The following is a 14672-nucleotide window of genomic DNA, read 5'->3' on the forward strand; positions in this document are numbered from 1 at the left end:
TCTGCTTGCCACACGAGCTGTCCGATGCAGGCTGCTTTCAAATTTCATCAGAAAGAGAAAATCAACCTTGTACATCATTTCAGCTCATTTCTAGCTGCTGCTGTTTCCAGTGGCTCACTGATGATGGATGCACTGATTTCATGGCGGGGACCCTTGGTTACTGATGGTGGAGCTCTACCAGGAGCAGCAGCTTCCTGAGCTCTGATTGGTGAACGCTGCTGTCTGCTCTGCTAGCATTGGCTACTTCTACATATGCACTGGTCTCATTACATTCAAAACTCCACCCTTCTGTAGAAGGAAGGGGGTGGCAGAGGGTGTGAAGTGGGCCGTGTTGTTCCTCATTGTTGTCTTACAGGCTGGCTTTCTCTTTAGCTACTTTGTTGTTTCTAAGCTGCAGTGGTATTGTTTCTGCATTTACTTGGATGTAGCTCAGGAGGTCGAGCAGGACATCTACAAGCCTGCATGCCAGATATCCTTAGCAGCATACTCATACCAAGTTGCTCTCTGAAGCAGGATATAGAACAGAATGCCTTTTACTGTCACCATACACACAGTGAGATACAGAGCAGCTCCCACTCAGCGCAGACATATGAACAGTATTTTAAGTGTACAAATATACAAATCAGGAGAAATAAATAAATAGTGTTATATGTTTACAGTGTGGTTTACTGCACAGTGCTCATATGAATGTGTGAGTGTTGTATAAAGTGCCATATAAGTATGCCCAGAGAATGCAGCAGGTCCTAGAACTGACTGCATATATTAAGGCTGTTGAGTACTGCTGTATGTGGACAGGGTAGGGTCTGCCTTACGATGAGGCGGCTGTTGTTGTGATCGGGCGCTGACATGACAACGAAGCGGTCCTTACATGCACCTCTAGCCTGCACGTACCGCTGTCTGTCAGACAACGCTCAGGGCAAAGTGCCATCTGGCGCCTGGTACCCAAACACTTTGTTAAAGCCGCTTGATAACGCTGATGAAAGAGCGCGCTCTCTAACTGATGCCTGTGAGGACGAGTGCACGCTGACACCGCTTTCAAACAGGACCTGTTCTTTTCGGATGCTCTGAGGTGAGCGGGTGAGTGATCCTCGGCATCACACGAGCTGCTCACGCACACATCCAGCGCCATTTGCAGACAGGTACACCTACCGCCCCTTTTATTGTCCCACGCTCAGCGCCGGGCTGTAGTGTTGACTGAGTCACGGCAGCAAAATGCAGGAAAACGGGTCAGAAAAACAGCGTTAGTGGAGTTTGGATGATTTCTGCATGGTAGAAGGTCGTGTCTGATGATACGGCGATGATGTAACAGCATGAGCGGATGCACTACTTCTTTATCCGTGACCACCGCAATCCGCGCATTGGTGTTACACAACCAGCGCACCAAGAGATGCTTCCGTTTCGTGCTTTCATACATTATGAGCATGAACAGCACCGCGCTCTGGTACCCAGGCCTGCAGCGCTCACAGCAGAGCGCATCATCATCATCATCATGAGGACTGGACCCTTTGATTATTGTCCGGTGAGACGGAGAAAAGTTCTTCACTTCAGTTCAAGCGCCGCAGAAGAAAGCAACGAGGTGTGGATGCTCTCGGTGGTTTTATAGCGCTGCTGTCTGCTACATGCTGCCACGTTCATTGTTGTCACAGCACATCAGACACATCTCACTGCTACTTCATATTCATTCAGTGTTCCAAGTCAGACACTAAAACAAGGCAAAGAACACGATACACGTCTGCAGACTGTTTCTCAAGGTTGTGGTGATTTTATAGTATCTCTCTGCAGTTTTGGTGCGTTATTAGGCCTTCAAAAATTTCACTGTCAAGGAAGCAAAGTGTGACTGTTGAACCTGTTCAACTGCTCATTATCACAAATATCTAACTCAGCTGTTCAATGCGGAGACACGTCAAAGTTCAAACAGCGTCAGTATCGTGGTGCCAGCAGTAACTCAAATAACACTCATAATAACCACAAAGCTTCAAACCGTGCTGCAGATGGGTGACAGCAGCAGAGGCACAAGGTGCTGATCTGAGACCAGCGAGCGAGCTCACAAAGCTGGACGAGCACAGGAACATATTTCATTCTGTGACCAGCAGTGTTGGTCAAGTTACTTGAAAAAAGTAATTAGTTACTAATTACTGATTACATCTCCAAAAAGTAATCCTGTTACATTACTGATTAAGTAATTAGTTACTTAGTTGTTTTTCAAAAACATGAGTTCCAACCTGAATATGTAATAAAGCAACAGTGTTAGCTTTCAGCCGTGTTCGACTGTTTCTGCATAATCCATCATATGAAACTGAATCCAATGAAAAAGTATTTTTTAAACTTGTTTTATTAGTTTTCATCTTTTTAACTTTATGCATCAAGCAAATATTAAATTATTTGCAACATTCTCTGACTGGAAGAAACGTGTTTAACATGGAAACCTATCGTCTGCATGTTCCAGCAGATAAAATCATGTTTTGTGTTTACACTCTTTCAAATAGATGCGAGTAAAACACAGCAGAAAATAAATAGAATCAAAGACTCAGCAGCTCTTAAATCTATTGCCACCTGTTTATCAGGAGTGGGGCGGGTGGAGGTTTGCCCACAGCGTGGGTTTCTCTGTGAATGTCACGTTGCCGTGGCGGCGCGCTCGCTGCTCGCTCAGATTTGAAGTTTCATTTTTTCGCTGCAGAAAGAAGTTTCCTTCCCACACAGAGTGCACAGCAGACGCTGATGTTTGTGTCACTTTTAACAGATTCAAACTCACAGTAATCTGATTACTTCCGCAACGCTGCACGGTCGTACTCTCTCCATCACTCCATGTTATCCACGTCTGTTGCTGCCACGGACGTCACACGCTCGTACGTCATTGTCACGAGACACTCTCACAAACAAAATCACAGTTTAGTAACGCTGTACCGCAGCGTGCTTACGGGAATGTAACTGTAATGTAACTACTTTTTCTGCAATAGTAATCCCTTACTTTACCCGTTACTTGAAAAAAGTAATCTGGTTACAGTAACGTGCTACTCATGACAAACACATCGAATGTGTCCACCTAACCGTAGGGAGGTTCTTCTTCTGACCTGCTCACTTTCAAACTCCTTGCTCTGCACCTCGAGCACTTGAGATCTTGTCTCTCCAGGATTTTTGTTTATTTATTCGTTAATGAAAGTTTTGCTACATTTCATCATCGTTTCTTTTCCTTCGATTATTAGTGTTTATTTAGTTATTGTCTTGCTTTCATCAGAAAGAAAGGTCATTGATAAAAACGATTGTTAACTGAACGATGGTCTCTACCTGCCCAGCCCTCAGATGCTCAGAGCTGTGTGTTGTTTCTATGCTGACTGCCTCCATCGTTGTCACTGATGCCTGCTGATTCGGTGTGACCTCATACTGCCCTCTCTTCACACAGATGCTGTGCATGGATTCACGTGTTTTTGTGTTTCAGAACTTGTTTTTCCTTCGCTGGATAACGATGAATCCTTGCCACAGATTCATCTGGGTCAGGTCGAATTCCATGTTTTTTTCTCTCCCCAAACACGGTGGCACTGTGTAGATCATGAGTGTGTGAGGAGGGAGGCTCATGCAGTAGTTACTGATTAACATCAGCATCCTCTGTGCTCCACATCTGCACACTGCAGCCTTTAATCCCACCCAGATTATTTTAAAGCCGCTTTTAGCGCTTAAGCTCAATTTTAGCGCTCTGACACAGGCTACCGTGCAGTCAGAAATACAGATACACTTAAGTACGTTTTACTCTTTGCTGATGTTTCCGGTGAACCAGGCCTTCCTTTCAGCCTAAACCTTAGCACCTCTTTTAAACTGCTTGGTCTGTCTTGTCATATCACTTCATGTCACTGACCTAATTTGAACCTAGAAATCCACCTAATGATATGGATGTGTCACTGTGATTGTTGGTACTGGGCCACTATGTGCCCAAACACAGGCCTCATGCCTTAAAATCTGTGTCTATATCTGTACTTTCAGACAAAATCAAAGACACCATTATATAGTTTGACTGTGCACTATATAAAGCATTTCTACCACTTCTTGGCTCTGATCTCACTATACTCTGACTTATTTAACCCCTCCTCCACTTGCCCTTCGAACCGCCGTGGTGGCCAGCGTCGAAAATGCCATCGGTCGGTGAAGAGGGACCTTCGAGGAACGTTGAATCCAAGATCGAACATGGCAGCTAGTCGATGAACGATGAAGAGCGAAAATCGCCCGGGATCAGACGGCATGAAATAAACAACAGCAAGCCGCAGAGGAGTGGTACCGACGCCCCGATTGGCAGGTGAAGCGAAGCTGTCGAAGGGATAAACGCAAATGGGTCGAGCGGAAAGCTGCTGATCGGAACGATACGAGAACGCTATTCCAGATCGTGCGCGATCTTACCGTCACCTTGACAGCAGACCTCTCCTCACGCAGAAAGACCACGATAAGCGCTGGGTAGCGCACTTCAAAGATCTCCTGAATCAACCTGCCCCAGATATGCCTTTGTTGGATGATGACTTAGCCAAAAATGATGAACTCGTTGTGGACACTGGTGCCTTCACTTCTGACGAGACCAAGGCGGTGATCAAGTCTCTCAAGGGTGGAAAGACAGCCGGCGCTCTACAGCACAGCGACTGCGGGCTGTGACGAGCATTAGACATGGAGCCCGAGCAGGTTATTGTGACATAATGTCAGTAATACTGTGTCTGTCTTTCCACACCTCAAACAGAGAAGACAGAGAAGTGTCTTATAACCATTATAATGGTGCCAACTGGTGCTAACTGGGCCTTCTGAAAATTGTAAATGTAAAAAGCAAGTGTGCTTTAAAACACATGTCGATTATATTTCAGCAGCAGTCACTTTTATATCGTTGCTCTTTTAGAAAGCCAAATATGTCTCATGTCACAAATGTATCTCTTTGTTATCCTTGTAACTTTCATTTATACGGATTCAGTATTATTCTAGTTAGTTGATGGTGTTCGGCGTTTTATGCTTGAAGCATAAACTGTACATAAAAGATGGCCACCGTGATGTCACCCATTGTTTAGCGAGGTGTGAGGTGCTGAGCCGAGTGTTACACTGTTGCTATCCTGTTGTGTTGCCACGTGTGAGCAGCATGTTCCTGAGAAACTCTGGGCCAGTGCTTCCCGGTTAAAGGGTCACCTTACAACGCATCATCTTTTTTCATTTATATTCTTTTTGTTTTTAGACCATATTTTTCTAAATGAACATCATTTTATGTTCAATATTCTAAATCGTGGAGTCTTTTTTTCCAGGCCTACACCGTATTCATTTGTCCCGTACTTGACTAACTCGCCTTTAAACTGAGCTGAGTTGCCTAATTTCGGTTAATAACTCTTTGGGAATCACCTTGTTATGTTTTGTTTGTCAAACTGGGTTATCTTTGGCATTTTTCATAGAACCACAGAAATGAGAAAAGGTCTGTGCGGTTTTTTTGCTGCTGGTAACATAGAGCCTAAAGATACAGTTTAAGATGTGTTGTTTGCTGAGTTATGTGTTAGACACATCACAGGTTCATCCTTTGAGTTCGGTGTGTTTTTTATGTTTGACTGATTCATAGGTCAACAAAACAAAACACTATTGTCCTGGCGACGGTGATATGTTCAGGGACTGGAGTGAAAATGAGTTAAAAATGTAGCCAATGTCCAAAGAAACACCGAAAGGCTTTCATTAAGAACAACGGCTCAACTCTGCTGAAACCTCTTCCTTACTTCCTGATGTGCTCAGTGTGTTTGGCAACATCATTTCACACACAGCAGCACAAATTAAATCTGCATACTTTTTCTTTATCGCACCAAACCGACCATGTGAACTGTAAAATACAGCGTTTAGCTCTCATCACGGTCGTCAGTGTACCTGGAGCTGTGGCACTCTGTCCTGTCAGCACTCGTGCAGCTACGCCCGTGTCCACTCAGCACTGTGGGCTGCCAGCAGCTTCTGGAACTTCATGTGCTAGTCGTGTTGGCTCTCCACCTTTAATCTATGAGCATACCTTAAAATAGTATCAGAGACCGTAAGCGTATCCAAACACTGAGGCTGTATAGCAACTGGAGATTCAGTGCATTCAAAAATGTGTTTTTGTCTTTTTGCAATGGTTGCAGTTGTAATTTTTTTGTATATGTTTTCACATCATGTCAATAATGTCAGTTTTCAATTATACATGAGAATCAGTACAGTCGTTGTGAGAATATATAGTTAGAATAGTTTTAAATGCTACTGCATTTGGATAAATAAAACTGGAATGAGTCAGTCAGCTGGGAAATAATACTACACATCAAAGAGTTTTAATGCTTAATGCATGTTTCCTGCTTTGTCATTGAGCCAGTCATGTCACCGCCAGTGCCAGAAGGTCAGCTGCAAGGTCATCAACTGAAGCCCTAAATCTGTCCTGGCTCAGGCCAGAGCCTGTTTGGCCTCTGATTCAACCAATCAGCCAGTACCACCCCCTTAAATGCTGATTGGTCAGCTTGTTTATGCGTGAATGTGTGACTGGTTCACCTGTATTTCTTTGTTTTATCGAAACACACACTGTTTGGTATTTTGTGATGACCCCGATGCAGGCCACAAGCCGAAACCCGTTGGTCAGCTAACAAAATTGTTCCCTGGTGCTTTAAGTGTCACTGGAGTCTTCACACCACCACATCAACTGGAGGTCGCCATCCATGGATGTTTTGCCCCCTATCCCAGTACATCTCCCAGTGGGGGACAGTGGCACACCGGGGATGTCTCTGTGGCACCCCCAGCAGCTGCCTTTACTGTGGTGTTGCCTGCTAACTGACATCCTTCCACCAGAGCCAAAGCCAAAAGCTTGCTTTCTCAGCCTCCTCTCCTAATGCCTTCATGGCTTTCTGCAGGTTTGGGCCGGTCACTCATGAAGTAGCTGGACAGCTGCTTTGCCCACTATGTCCTGACACCCAGCCTCCACAGGGTAAATCCTGGCTTTGCTGTCAGGTGCCTGGCCTCTGCCAGTTCGGTCGTCTCTATCTGCGGAGAGTTGTTGTTATATCTCTTGGGAAGAGGAGCTTCTCCTTGAGGTTCACCAAATATCTGCCAGTCTTTACCAGCTGACATCATGCTAAAGCTAAAGCTCATGCTCGGCCCGTATTTATTGATTTTTCTTCAGCTTTTAATTCTATCCAGCCACATCTTTTAGTCGATAAACTTCTTAACCAGTTTAAACTTGATTTTAATCTCGTTGGTTGGATTTTAGACTTTTTAACTGACAGATCTCAGTGTGTGAGAGTAAACGGCTGTTTCTCCAAATTCATTTATTTATATAGCACCAAATCACAACAACAGTCGCCTCAAGGCGCTTTGTATTGTACAGTAGATCCTACAATAATAGATAGATAGCTGACTCTGAAGTATGCCATCACACTACACATCTTGAGGACTTCCTGACTTCCTTGCCACCCGAAGCATCCCTGGGACAGTGCCATCTTTTCTCCTTTTCATTGTTGCGTCCTTTTGTTATGAAAACATGCAGACTTGCCATGCTGTCCTGCCTACAGGACGCCAGCTGCCATAGTAAGCACTACTAAACAGGCAGGGCTATGGAAGGGAGTTGTAGGCAGCACTTATGAGAAACCTGAGCTTATTGTCTGGCATCCTTCAGATCTCTGCCCATCTGAGGCACCTGTTAAAAGTGGTGTCCCATCACGTCCAGGAGCCCTGGCACCTCTTACCTTTATAAAGAAGCATTCCTTCTCCACCCTGGGGACTTCATCCACCACCGTGGTCTCCTTCTGTTTCTTGCTGACTTGGAACTGTTGCGGTGCTTTAATCTTATTAATTTACCATTTTCTCTTCTGGTCAGAATGTCAAGTCATTGAATGATCTAGTTTATGACCCAATAGCAGTAAAACACAGTACAGAGATGATAATGCACGAACAACGTTGTTCATCCATGGATGTAAATATATTTTCTCCAGTTGCCCGCTGAACCCTGGTCACTAACTTTTGACTTTTTTACATAAAGATTCTGGTTAGTTACTTAGGTGGGTTAGCTTCCAGTGTCTTGGAAGTGTTGGTCCTGGTATTAAGCCAGAAAAGGATTCTCACCATCAACTTTATGTGCCTGTAGGTGTTACAACCTGTCTGTCCTGATTTTAACTAGAGATGGCACGTTACCACTTTTTTATGTCCGATACCGATACCGATATCATAAATTTGGATATCTGCCGATACCGATATGAATCCGATATAGTGTTTTTTAATCAACAAAACTGTTTTTTAAATATCTTGCTGCATTTTGTATAAGTTCATACTCAAGTTTAAAACAACAACTACACTAAAGCTATTCTGTTATACCTGTATGCAAAAAAAATATTTCATAGTTCAGCAACACTGATCAATCTAATAAACTTAAACCTACACCATCCTCCCTATTCTGGTATTTTAAAGAGTACTTAGCATAAATATTAAGCAGCCTAACTAATAGGGTTCCAACTCCCAGCAACAACAAAAATAAATAAATAAAAAATAGGGAACCACCCCTCACGCTCCACCTCATGATGCTTAATCGACGTAATCAACCTTAATTTGATGCAGTGTGAAAAAAAATGCACAGAAATCAATTATTTTTCAAGAAATATTAAATAGATTCAACATCTTTCTTCAACAAAATTGCAGACTGCACAGATGGTACCTTCCCAAAGGAAAAAGTACTATAGCTTACTAGGGTATATTAGACTTAATAGTCACTATATGCAGTAATGGACTTCTATTTATTTTGCATCAAATTAAAACTTTGGGTGTCAGATAATTATTTATTAAAAGCTAGACATTTTAAATGAGAATAAGAAAGAAAAGTATGTCTTTGTGCCCCCTTTTCCCTGTTCATGCCCTATCGGCCCCCCTGGCTAAACTTTGCTAGATCCGCCCCTGCACAGTTACCAGCGTCAGCTACGTAGAAAAAGATCCTGGAGTAGAAAGTAATATTAAATACATTCTAACAACAGCTGATCAAGCTTAAACGTGCTGCTGTTGTTCAGCCGCTGGTTTCCTCTTTCTGGTGCAAAGTGGGCCAAAAACAAACCAGAGAGACGGACTCGCGACAGAAAAGCCGATCAGCTGATCGTTAAGCAGTTTCATGATTGAAGTAGCAGCAGGAGAGGCAGTCGCTTGTTAAGCTTAACGTGGGAATGCTTTACAAACATTCAGAGATGGACTTACACACTTGCTTTACTTCTCTCGGGGATAACTTTGTCGGAGATGAAATGCCGGGTTGCTAGCGAAGCTCCACATGCTATCCAGACCACCGACAGGTCCCGCATGCCACAGCCGCTCTATCACGTGATGCATACTGCTCCGACGTGCTAACGTTCTGAGGTGAGTTACGGCGTGTTGCAAGTTTTGTGAGGTGCTTTCGTGATATTTAATGGATCGGATTACATTTTTTATTTTTCTCCGATATCCGATCCAGTAATTTAGGTCAGTATCGGACCGATACCGATACGTAATATCGGATCAGTCCATCTCTAATTTTAACTGACAAATTGAAATAGTAGAGACTAATATTCCTGTTATGGCAGCAGGGGCTAGTGCATGAAAATGGACCCAAATACAGACAGAGGCAAACTGGTAGGTTTTATTTACAAAGACACAAGAGTAACACTTAAGCACCGGAAACATGAAATGAGAATCTAACAGGAGTCTGAAGCAGTCACGGCTCGTGGGTCGGGGATAGAGGTCACTGAAACGGAGGGAGAGAAATGCTGTGTGAGGTAATAAGGCAACTGAATGGCTTTCTAGTGTCTCACTGGCTTGCAGGTGTAGCGTGACATGATGGGGAAATGGAATGGTCTGCCATGAGAATTTGGCGGCGTGAACCCGGTCCAGAATTGTGGAACGGGCTGCTGCAAGTAAATAGCGCCGATTCACGAGACCAATACCCAGATCAGGGTCAATCTCCAGTACCGGCGAATGGCGACCTCCACATCCCAGGCAATGAACCCAATCTTGCTTGTAGCGGGGAGAATGGTTGGGACCTCAGAGCGATTGTGTCGGTGGCGAACTGGCGTGATAATGCATTGGCTTTGATGCTCCGTGAGCGTGGACGGTAGGAAATAAAAAAGTTAAACCTGGCAAAGACAGTGACCCACGTGCCTGCCGTGCACTCAGTCTCTTAGCTGTCCTCAGGTAAGTTAGGTTTTTATGATCCATCCAGATAGCAAACGGCTGCTTGGCTGCCTCCAACAGATGCCGCCATTCTTTCAGAGCGAGCTTTACTACTAACACCTCCCTGTCACCCACATCATAGTTCTCCTCGAGATGACGTGAGAAAAGCCACATGGTGTTCCTCAAGAGTCTTGGAAAATATCTGAATGTCATCTAGGGTAAACAAACACGAACCTGTCCACAAAATCCCTGAGAACATACCAAAGCTTGAAAGATGGCTGGGGGTTGGTTAGCCCAATCGGCATCACCGGGTATTCAAAGTGGTGTATTGAATGCGGTTTTCCATTCATCTCTTTGTCGGATGCACTGCGGAGGTCGAGTTCGGTAAAAATAGCAGCTCCGTGAAGAGTGTCAAACATGGAGTTCATCAAAGGCAGTGGATACTTGTCTTTGATTGTGATGTCAGGCCCTGGTAATCTATGCACGGGCGGTTCTGTCATTTTTCTCCACAAAAAGAAACCCGACTGGGAAGCCCATCCATTTTTCCATGGCCGCTCGTTTGGGTCCGGACACATTGCAGAGAAGTCTGGTGGAGAGCGAAGCTCCAAGGAATAGTTCAATTGTGCAATCGTACGGTCTGTGAGGTAGGAATGAAAGGGCCGTGGTTTTACTAAAAACTTCTTGAAGGTAGCTGTGAGGTGGCTGTAGCTCAGGAGGTGGAGCAGGTTATCTGCTGGAGGAAGGTTGGTGGTTTGTTCCCTGCCTCCACCAGTCTGCACCATTAGTCTGCTAATTCCAGTTAGTATGTCTTGTAGTTTATGTATTCCAAAGTGAAAAATCATGAATAGAAACAAAAGACTGAATGCATCTGTAAAAATAAAGCAGTAACGGGTTTGTGGATCTCAGGTTCCAGTTGAACTTGCAATCTGTTGAGTGGGGCAACAGACAGAGCCCCGAGTAAATAATGTAAACAAAAGATGCAGTTTGTATCTAAAGTTTGTCTAATCGCATGAGGTTAGCAGTGCTAAAGTATCAATGAAAGCAGCAATGCCTGTGGAAAGTCTGAAGAGGCCGAGGACCTGCATGCAGCAAGTGTTTGAATTCACACACTGATCACTCATGTAAAAACAATCTAGTTTTCTGTTTCATAATAAATTATATGTTCAGTTGATTCAATGGCTTTTCATCTCTTAATAATGATCAGAGGTTCCCAAAGTGTGGGGCCCGCCCCCTGGGGGGGGGCGCAGAGCCATTGCAGGGGTATGAAAAAAAACAAAACGCTTGGACACTGCTAGCATCATGGACAGGTTTTTGACGGGGCGCCCACGCAAACGCAAAGCAGGAGATGAAGCATCGCTGAATATGTTTCCAAACCAACTTCATTCCAAGCCAAATGCTAGACAATATGGTGAAGCAAATCCTCCCTTTGGCTTCACCTGCACAAGTGCCGACGTAGGTCTCTGCGACAGAATTAGTTTCCCTGCGTCGGCAGCAGCGCTGGGCTCTCAAACTCACGGACAAACAGGATCCCACAGCTGTTTATGTTTTTGAACCCATTTTGCACAGAGGGGCATTTTTTGAAAACTGTGTTGACAGCAATGTTGAACATTATTACTCAGGAAAAAACAACTACATGTAAAATAATCACACCGTGACGCCTCAGCCTTTGTAAATGGAGGGACAGTAACTGTGTGTAAAACCTGCAGACAGTCAGATTAACAGTATTTGTCTCCATTCTGCTATTCATCTCATGTAAACAATAACGTGGCCACAGCGTGACGTGGAAAAAGGCACATACCTTTGACGTTGCGTGACGAACTCTGTATTCCAGTATTTAAAAAAAACCTCAGTTTTCGGTGATTCGAAACGCCGGTTACATGTGGACGAAAGGTCCAAACACACAGAAACAGCTCTGTGTGTGGACGCAGCGTAAAAGAGTTAGTAGCTTATTTTATTACTACCTGTAATTTATTGCAGTTTACTTGTATTTGCTTAATTGTTTACTAAATGTTTGAGGTGTGAAATAAACTGCAATGGAGTTTGAAAACAAAATATGGGTGTGTGTGGTTGGAGGATGTGTTTGTGCGCGGGGGGGGGGGGTGCTACAGCAGCAACATTTCTGACTGTTGTGCTTCATCAGCTGATGGTCATGCAGCCACCCACCTGGTGTAATTCCCATAGGACCACATTAATCCCAAACCGAGCTGGGGATGGGATCACTGTGACAAGCAGACAGGAAAACGACTGTTCTGCCAGAAGAGTGACACGTCCAGCAGTCACCACGAGTTTTATGTTGCCATTAGCATCATCTGAAACTGAGAGTGTAGCTTTCACCCCTTTAGCAATAGTGGTGAAAAACTGACACTGCAGCCCAGTGTGGCATCTTAAATGAAGATAACGTGATGTAACGCTTGTAATAGTCAGGTCAGATGTTTTTGTTGTCTCTCTGTGATCGGGGTTCATTTTACATGCTTTCTAAAAGCCAAAACACAACCTCTATTTTTTAGCCACTGAGCAGTTTTGTAATACTCATTGAATAAATTCCCAGTTAATTCAGCATCCTGGTAACCATCCCACAGACATTGTCATTGTACAGGAACTTTGATAACTGCTGCATTTATTACTTCCAGGCTGGACGACTGTAATTCATTATTATCAGGAAGTCCTAAAAACTCCCTGAAAAGCCTTCAGCTGATCCAAAATGCTGCAGCAAGAGTCCTGACAGGGACTAGAAAGAGAGAGCAGATTTCTCCTGTTTTGGCTTCCTGTTAAATCCAGAATTCAAAATCCTGCTCCTCACATACAAGGTCTTAAATAATCAGGCCCCATCTTATCTTAATGACCTTGTAGTACCATATCACCCTATTAGAGCACTTCGCTCTCGCTCTGCAGGCCTACTTGTTGTTCCTAGAGTATTTAAAAGTAGAATGGGAGGCAGAGCCTTCAGTTTTCAGGCCCCTCTTCTGTGGAACCAGCTTCCAGTTTGGATTCAGGAGACAGACACTATCTCTACTTTTAAGATTAGGCTTCAAACTTTCCTTTTTGCTAAAGCAATATAAACCACCTTAAGGCTGCTAACAACTGAATTGACATTAGTGTATTTGTATTTGCTGGGTTTTGATCCGTTCTGTTGCAGAAAAGTTTGAAAGGTTTGATCTCTGAGAAAACATTTCTCTTATCAGTCTGATTGTGAATTGGTAACGCTGTTATGATGGACTGATGCATGATGGTAAAGTATCCGTTTTTTAAGCTCCACAAAGCCAATCTGCCTGAACCATGAACCTGTCTGATTTCATTTCTATTTTCTGATCTACCTCCACAGCTGTTGACATGACAACAGACGAGGCAGAAAGTCACCAGAAAAAGCCGAGGCAGCAGGAGGAAGCTGGCCAGGGCGCCAGACCTCCCACTCCAGAGGACGACCAGCTCCGACCTCAAAACCACAACCCTGCTGGCCGCGGTCTCACACGCCTCTTTTCCTCCCTCCTGAAAAGGCGTTCACAGTGTGAGAGCGAGGGTGGAGAAAAGGAGGACAAGGAGGAAGAAGCTAAAGCACCCATCGCTGACCCCGAACCTGAACTAAAAACAGAGGGCGAGGTCGCCCTTGACCAGCACTCAGTAAGCAGCGCTGAGGCTCAGGTCAGCCTGTGTTGGTGACTGTGTTACAGACTTAGGTCTTACCTGTGATATGTAAGGAAATGTGTCATGGATCGAGTTGCAAAGTATTTCTTATAGGATGCGTCAACTTTTACATTACTGAGCAAATCATTTTCCAAACCTGAGACTCTTGACTGTAGACGGTGCATGAAGCCTCCTCCCTGCTCAGGCTACAAGAGAAACATTACAAAGGTGGTGTTGGGCTCCTTCAGGTGTAGCCTGGATCACCTTTATGAAGTCTGATTACGCTGTGACTTATTTAAGATCCTCCGTGTGCTACATGTTCACATAGTTTACACTGTGACACCTCAGATGTGTGGATGATCTCACAGTTTTTGCTGAGCTGTAATGCTTGACATGCACATCTCCATCAAAACTGCACCATAGCACGATGTGCATCCTCTTCATAACTCTGACAGCCCCTGCATCCATCGGTTTAGACACAGTAACTGTTGTTTTCCAGTATGAACTGCTCAGTTTCACCTGTGATGGCATTAAATCCAAACAAGGTTGTCACCTGGTGTTCAGATTAGTAGTATGAATTGCACTTTAGTCTTTTTGCAAAGACACTGATGTTTTTACACATATAAATATATCAGTTACTACATGACTGGTGTCCACTGTGGTAAAAAACAGCTTTTACCAGTTGCGTCAGATTTCCAAAGCAAAGCCGTTCCTTCCTTTAAAGGACCTTGAAAAGCTTATCCACGCATTTATTACATCCAGACTGGACGACTGTAACTGCCTCTACTCGGGCCTCCAACACTCCTCTCTTTGCCGGCTCCAGTTAATTCAAAATGCAGCTGCGCGTCTTTTAGCAGGTACGAGAATTCATGAACACATAACTCCAATTTTAGCCAAATTACATTGGCTCCCTGTTAAATATCGTA

The 14672-nt window shown here is 44.2% G+C and overlaps 1 protein-coding gene across 9 annotated transcripts in view; it reads left to right on the forward strand.

Moving 5' to 3' along the window:
- The first annotated feature begins 922 nt into the window (after positions 1 to 922).
- The window catches only part of epb41a (erythrocyte membrane protein band 4.1a), a 56670-nt gene continuing 42920 nt past the window's right edge, over positions 923 to 14672 (forward strand). For 6 of the 9 annotated variants that reach the window (XM_085397059.1, XM_085397062.1, XM_085397065.1 and 3 more), the window contains exons 1-2: positions 923 to 1077; positions 13448 to 13764. In XM_085397059.1, coding sequence (XP_085253185.1) covers positions 13456 to 13764 — 309 coding nt within the window. In that variant the 5' untranslated portion in view covers positions 923 to 1077; positions 13448 to 13455. Of the gene's footprint in view, positions 1078 to 1116; positions 1577 to 13447; positions 13765 to 14672 lie in introns of those variants that run through there. The other 3 variants (XM_085397063.1, XM_085397060.1, XM_085397061.1) reach the window with 3 other exon arrangements.

This window comes from Rhamphochromis longiceps, linkage group LG22 (assembly GCF_057381845.1).
Source record: "Rhamphochromis longiceps isolate RC_006_pf linkage group LG22, R_longiceps_female_GT1.1, whole genome shotgun sequence".
Classification (NCBI taxonomy): Eukaryota; Metazoa; Chordata; class Actinopteri; order Cichliformes; family Cichlidae; genus Rhamphochromis; species Rhamphochromis longiceps.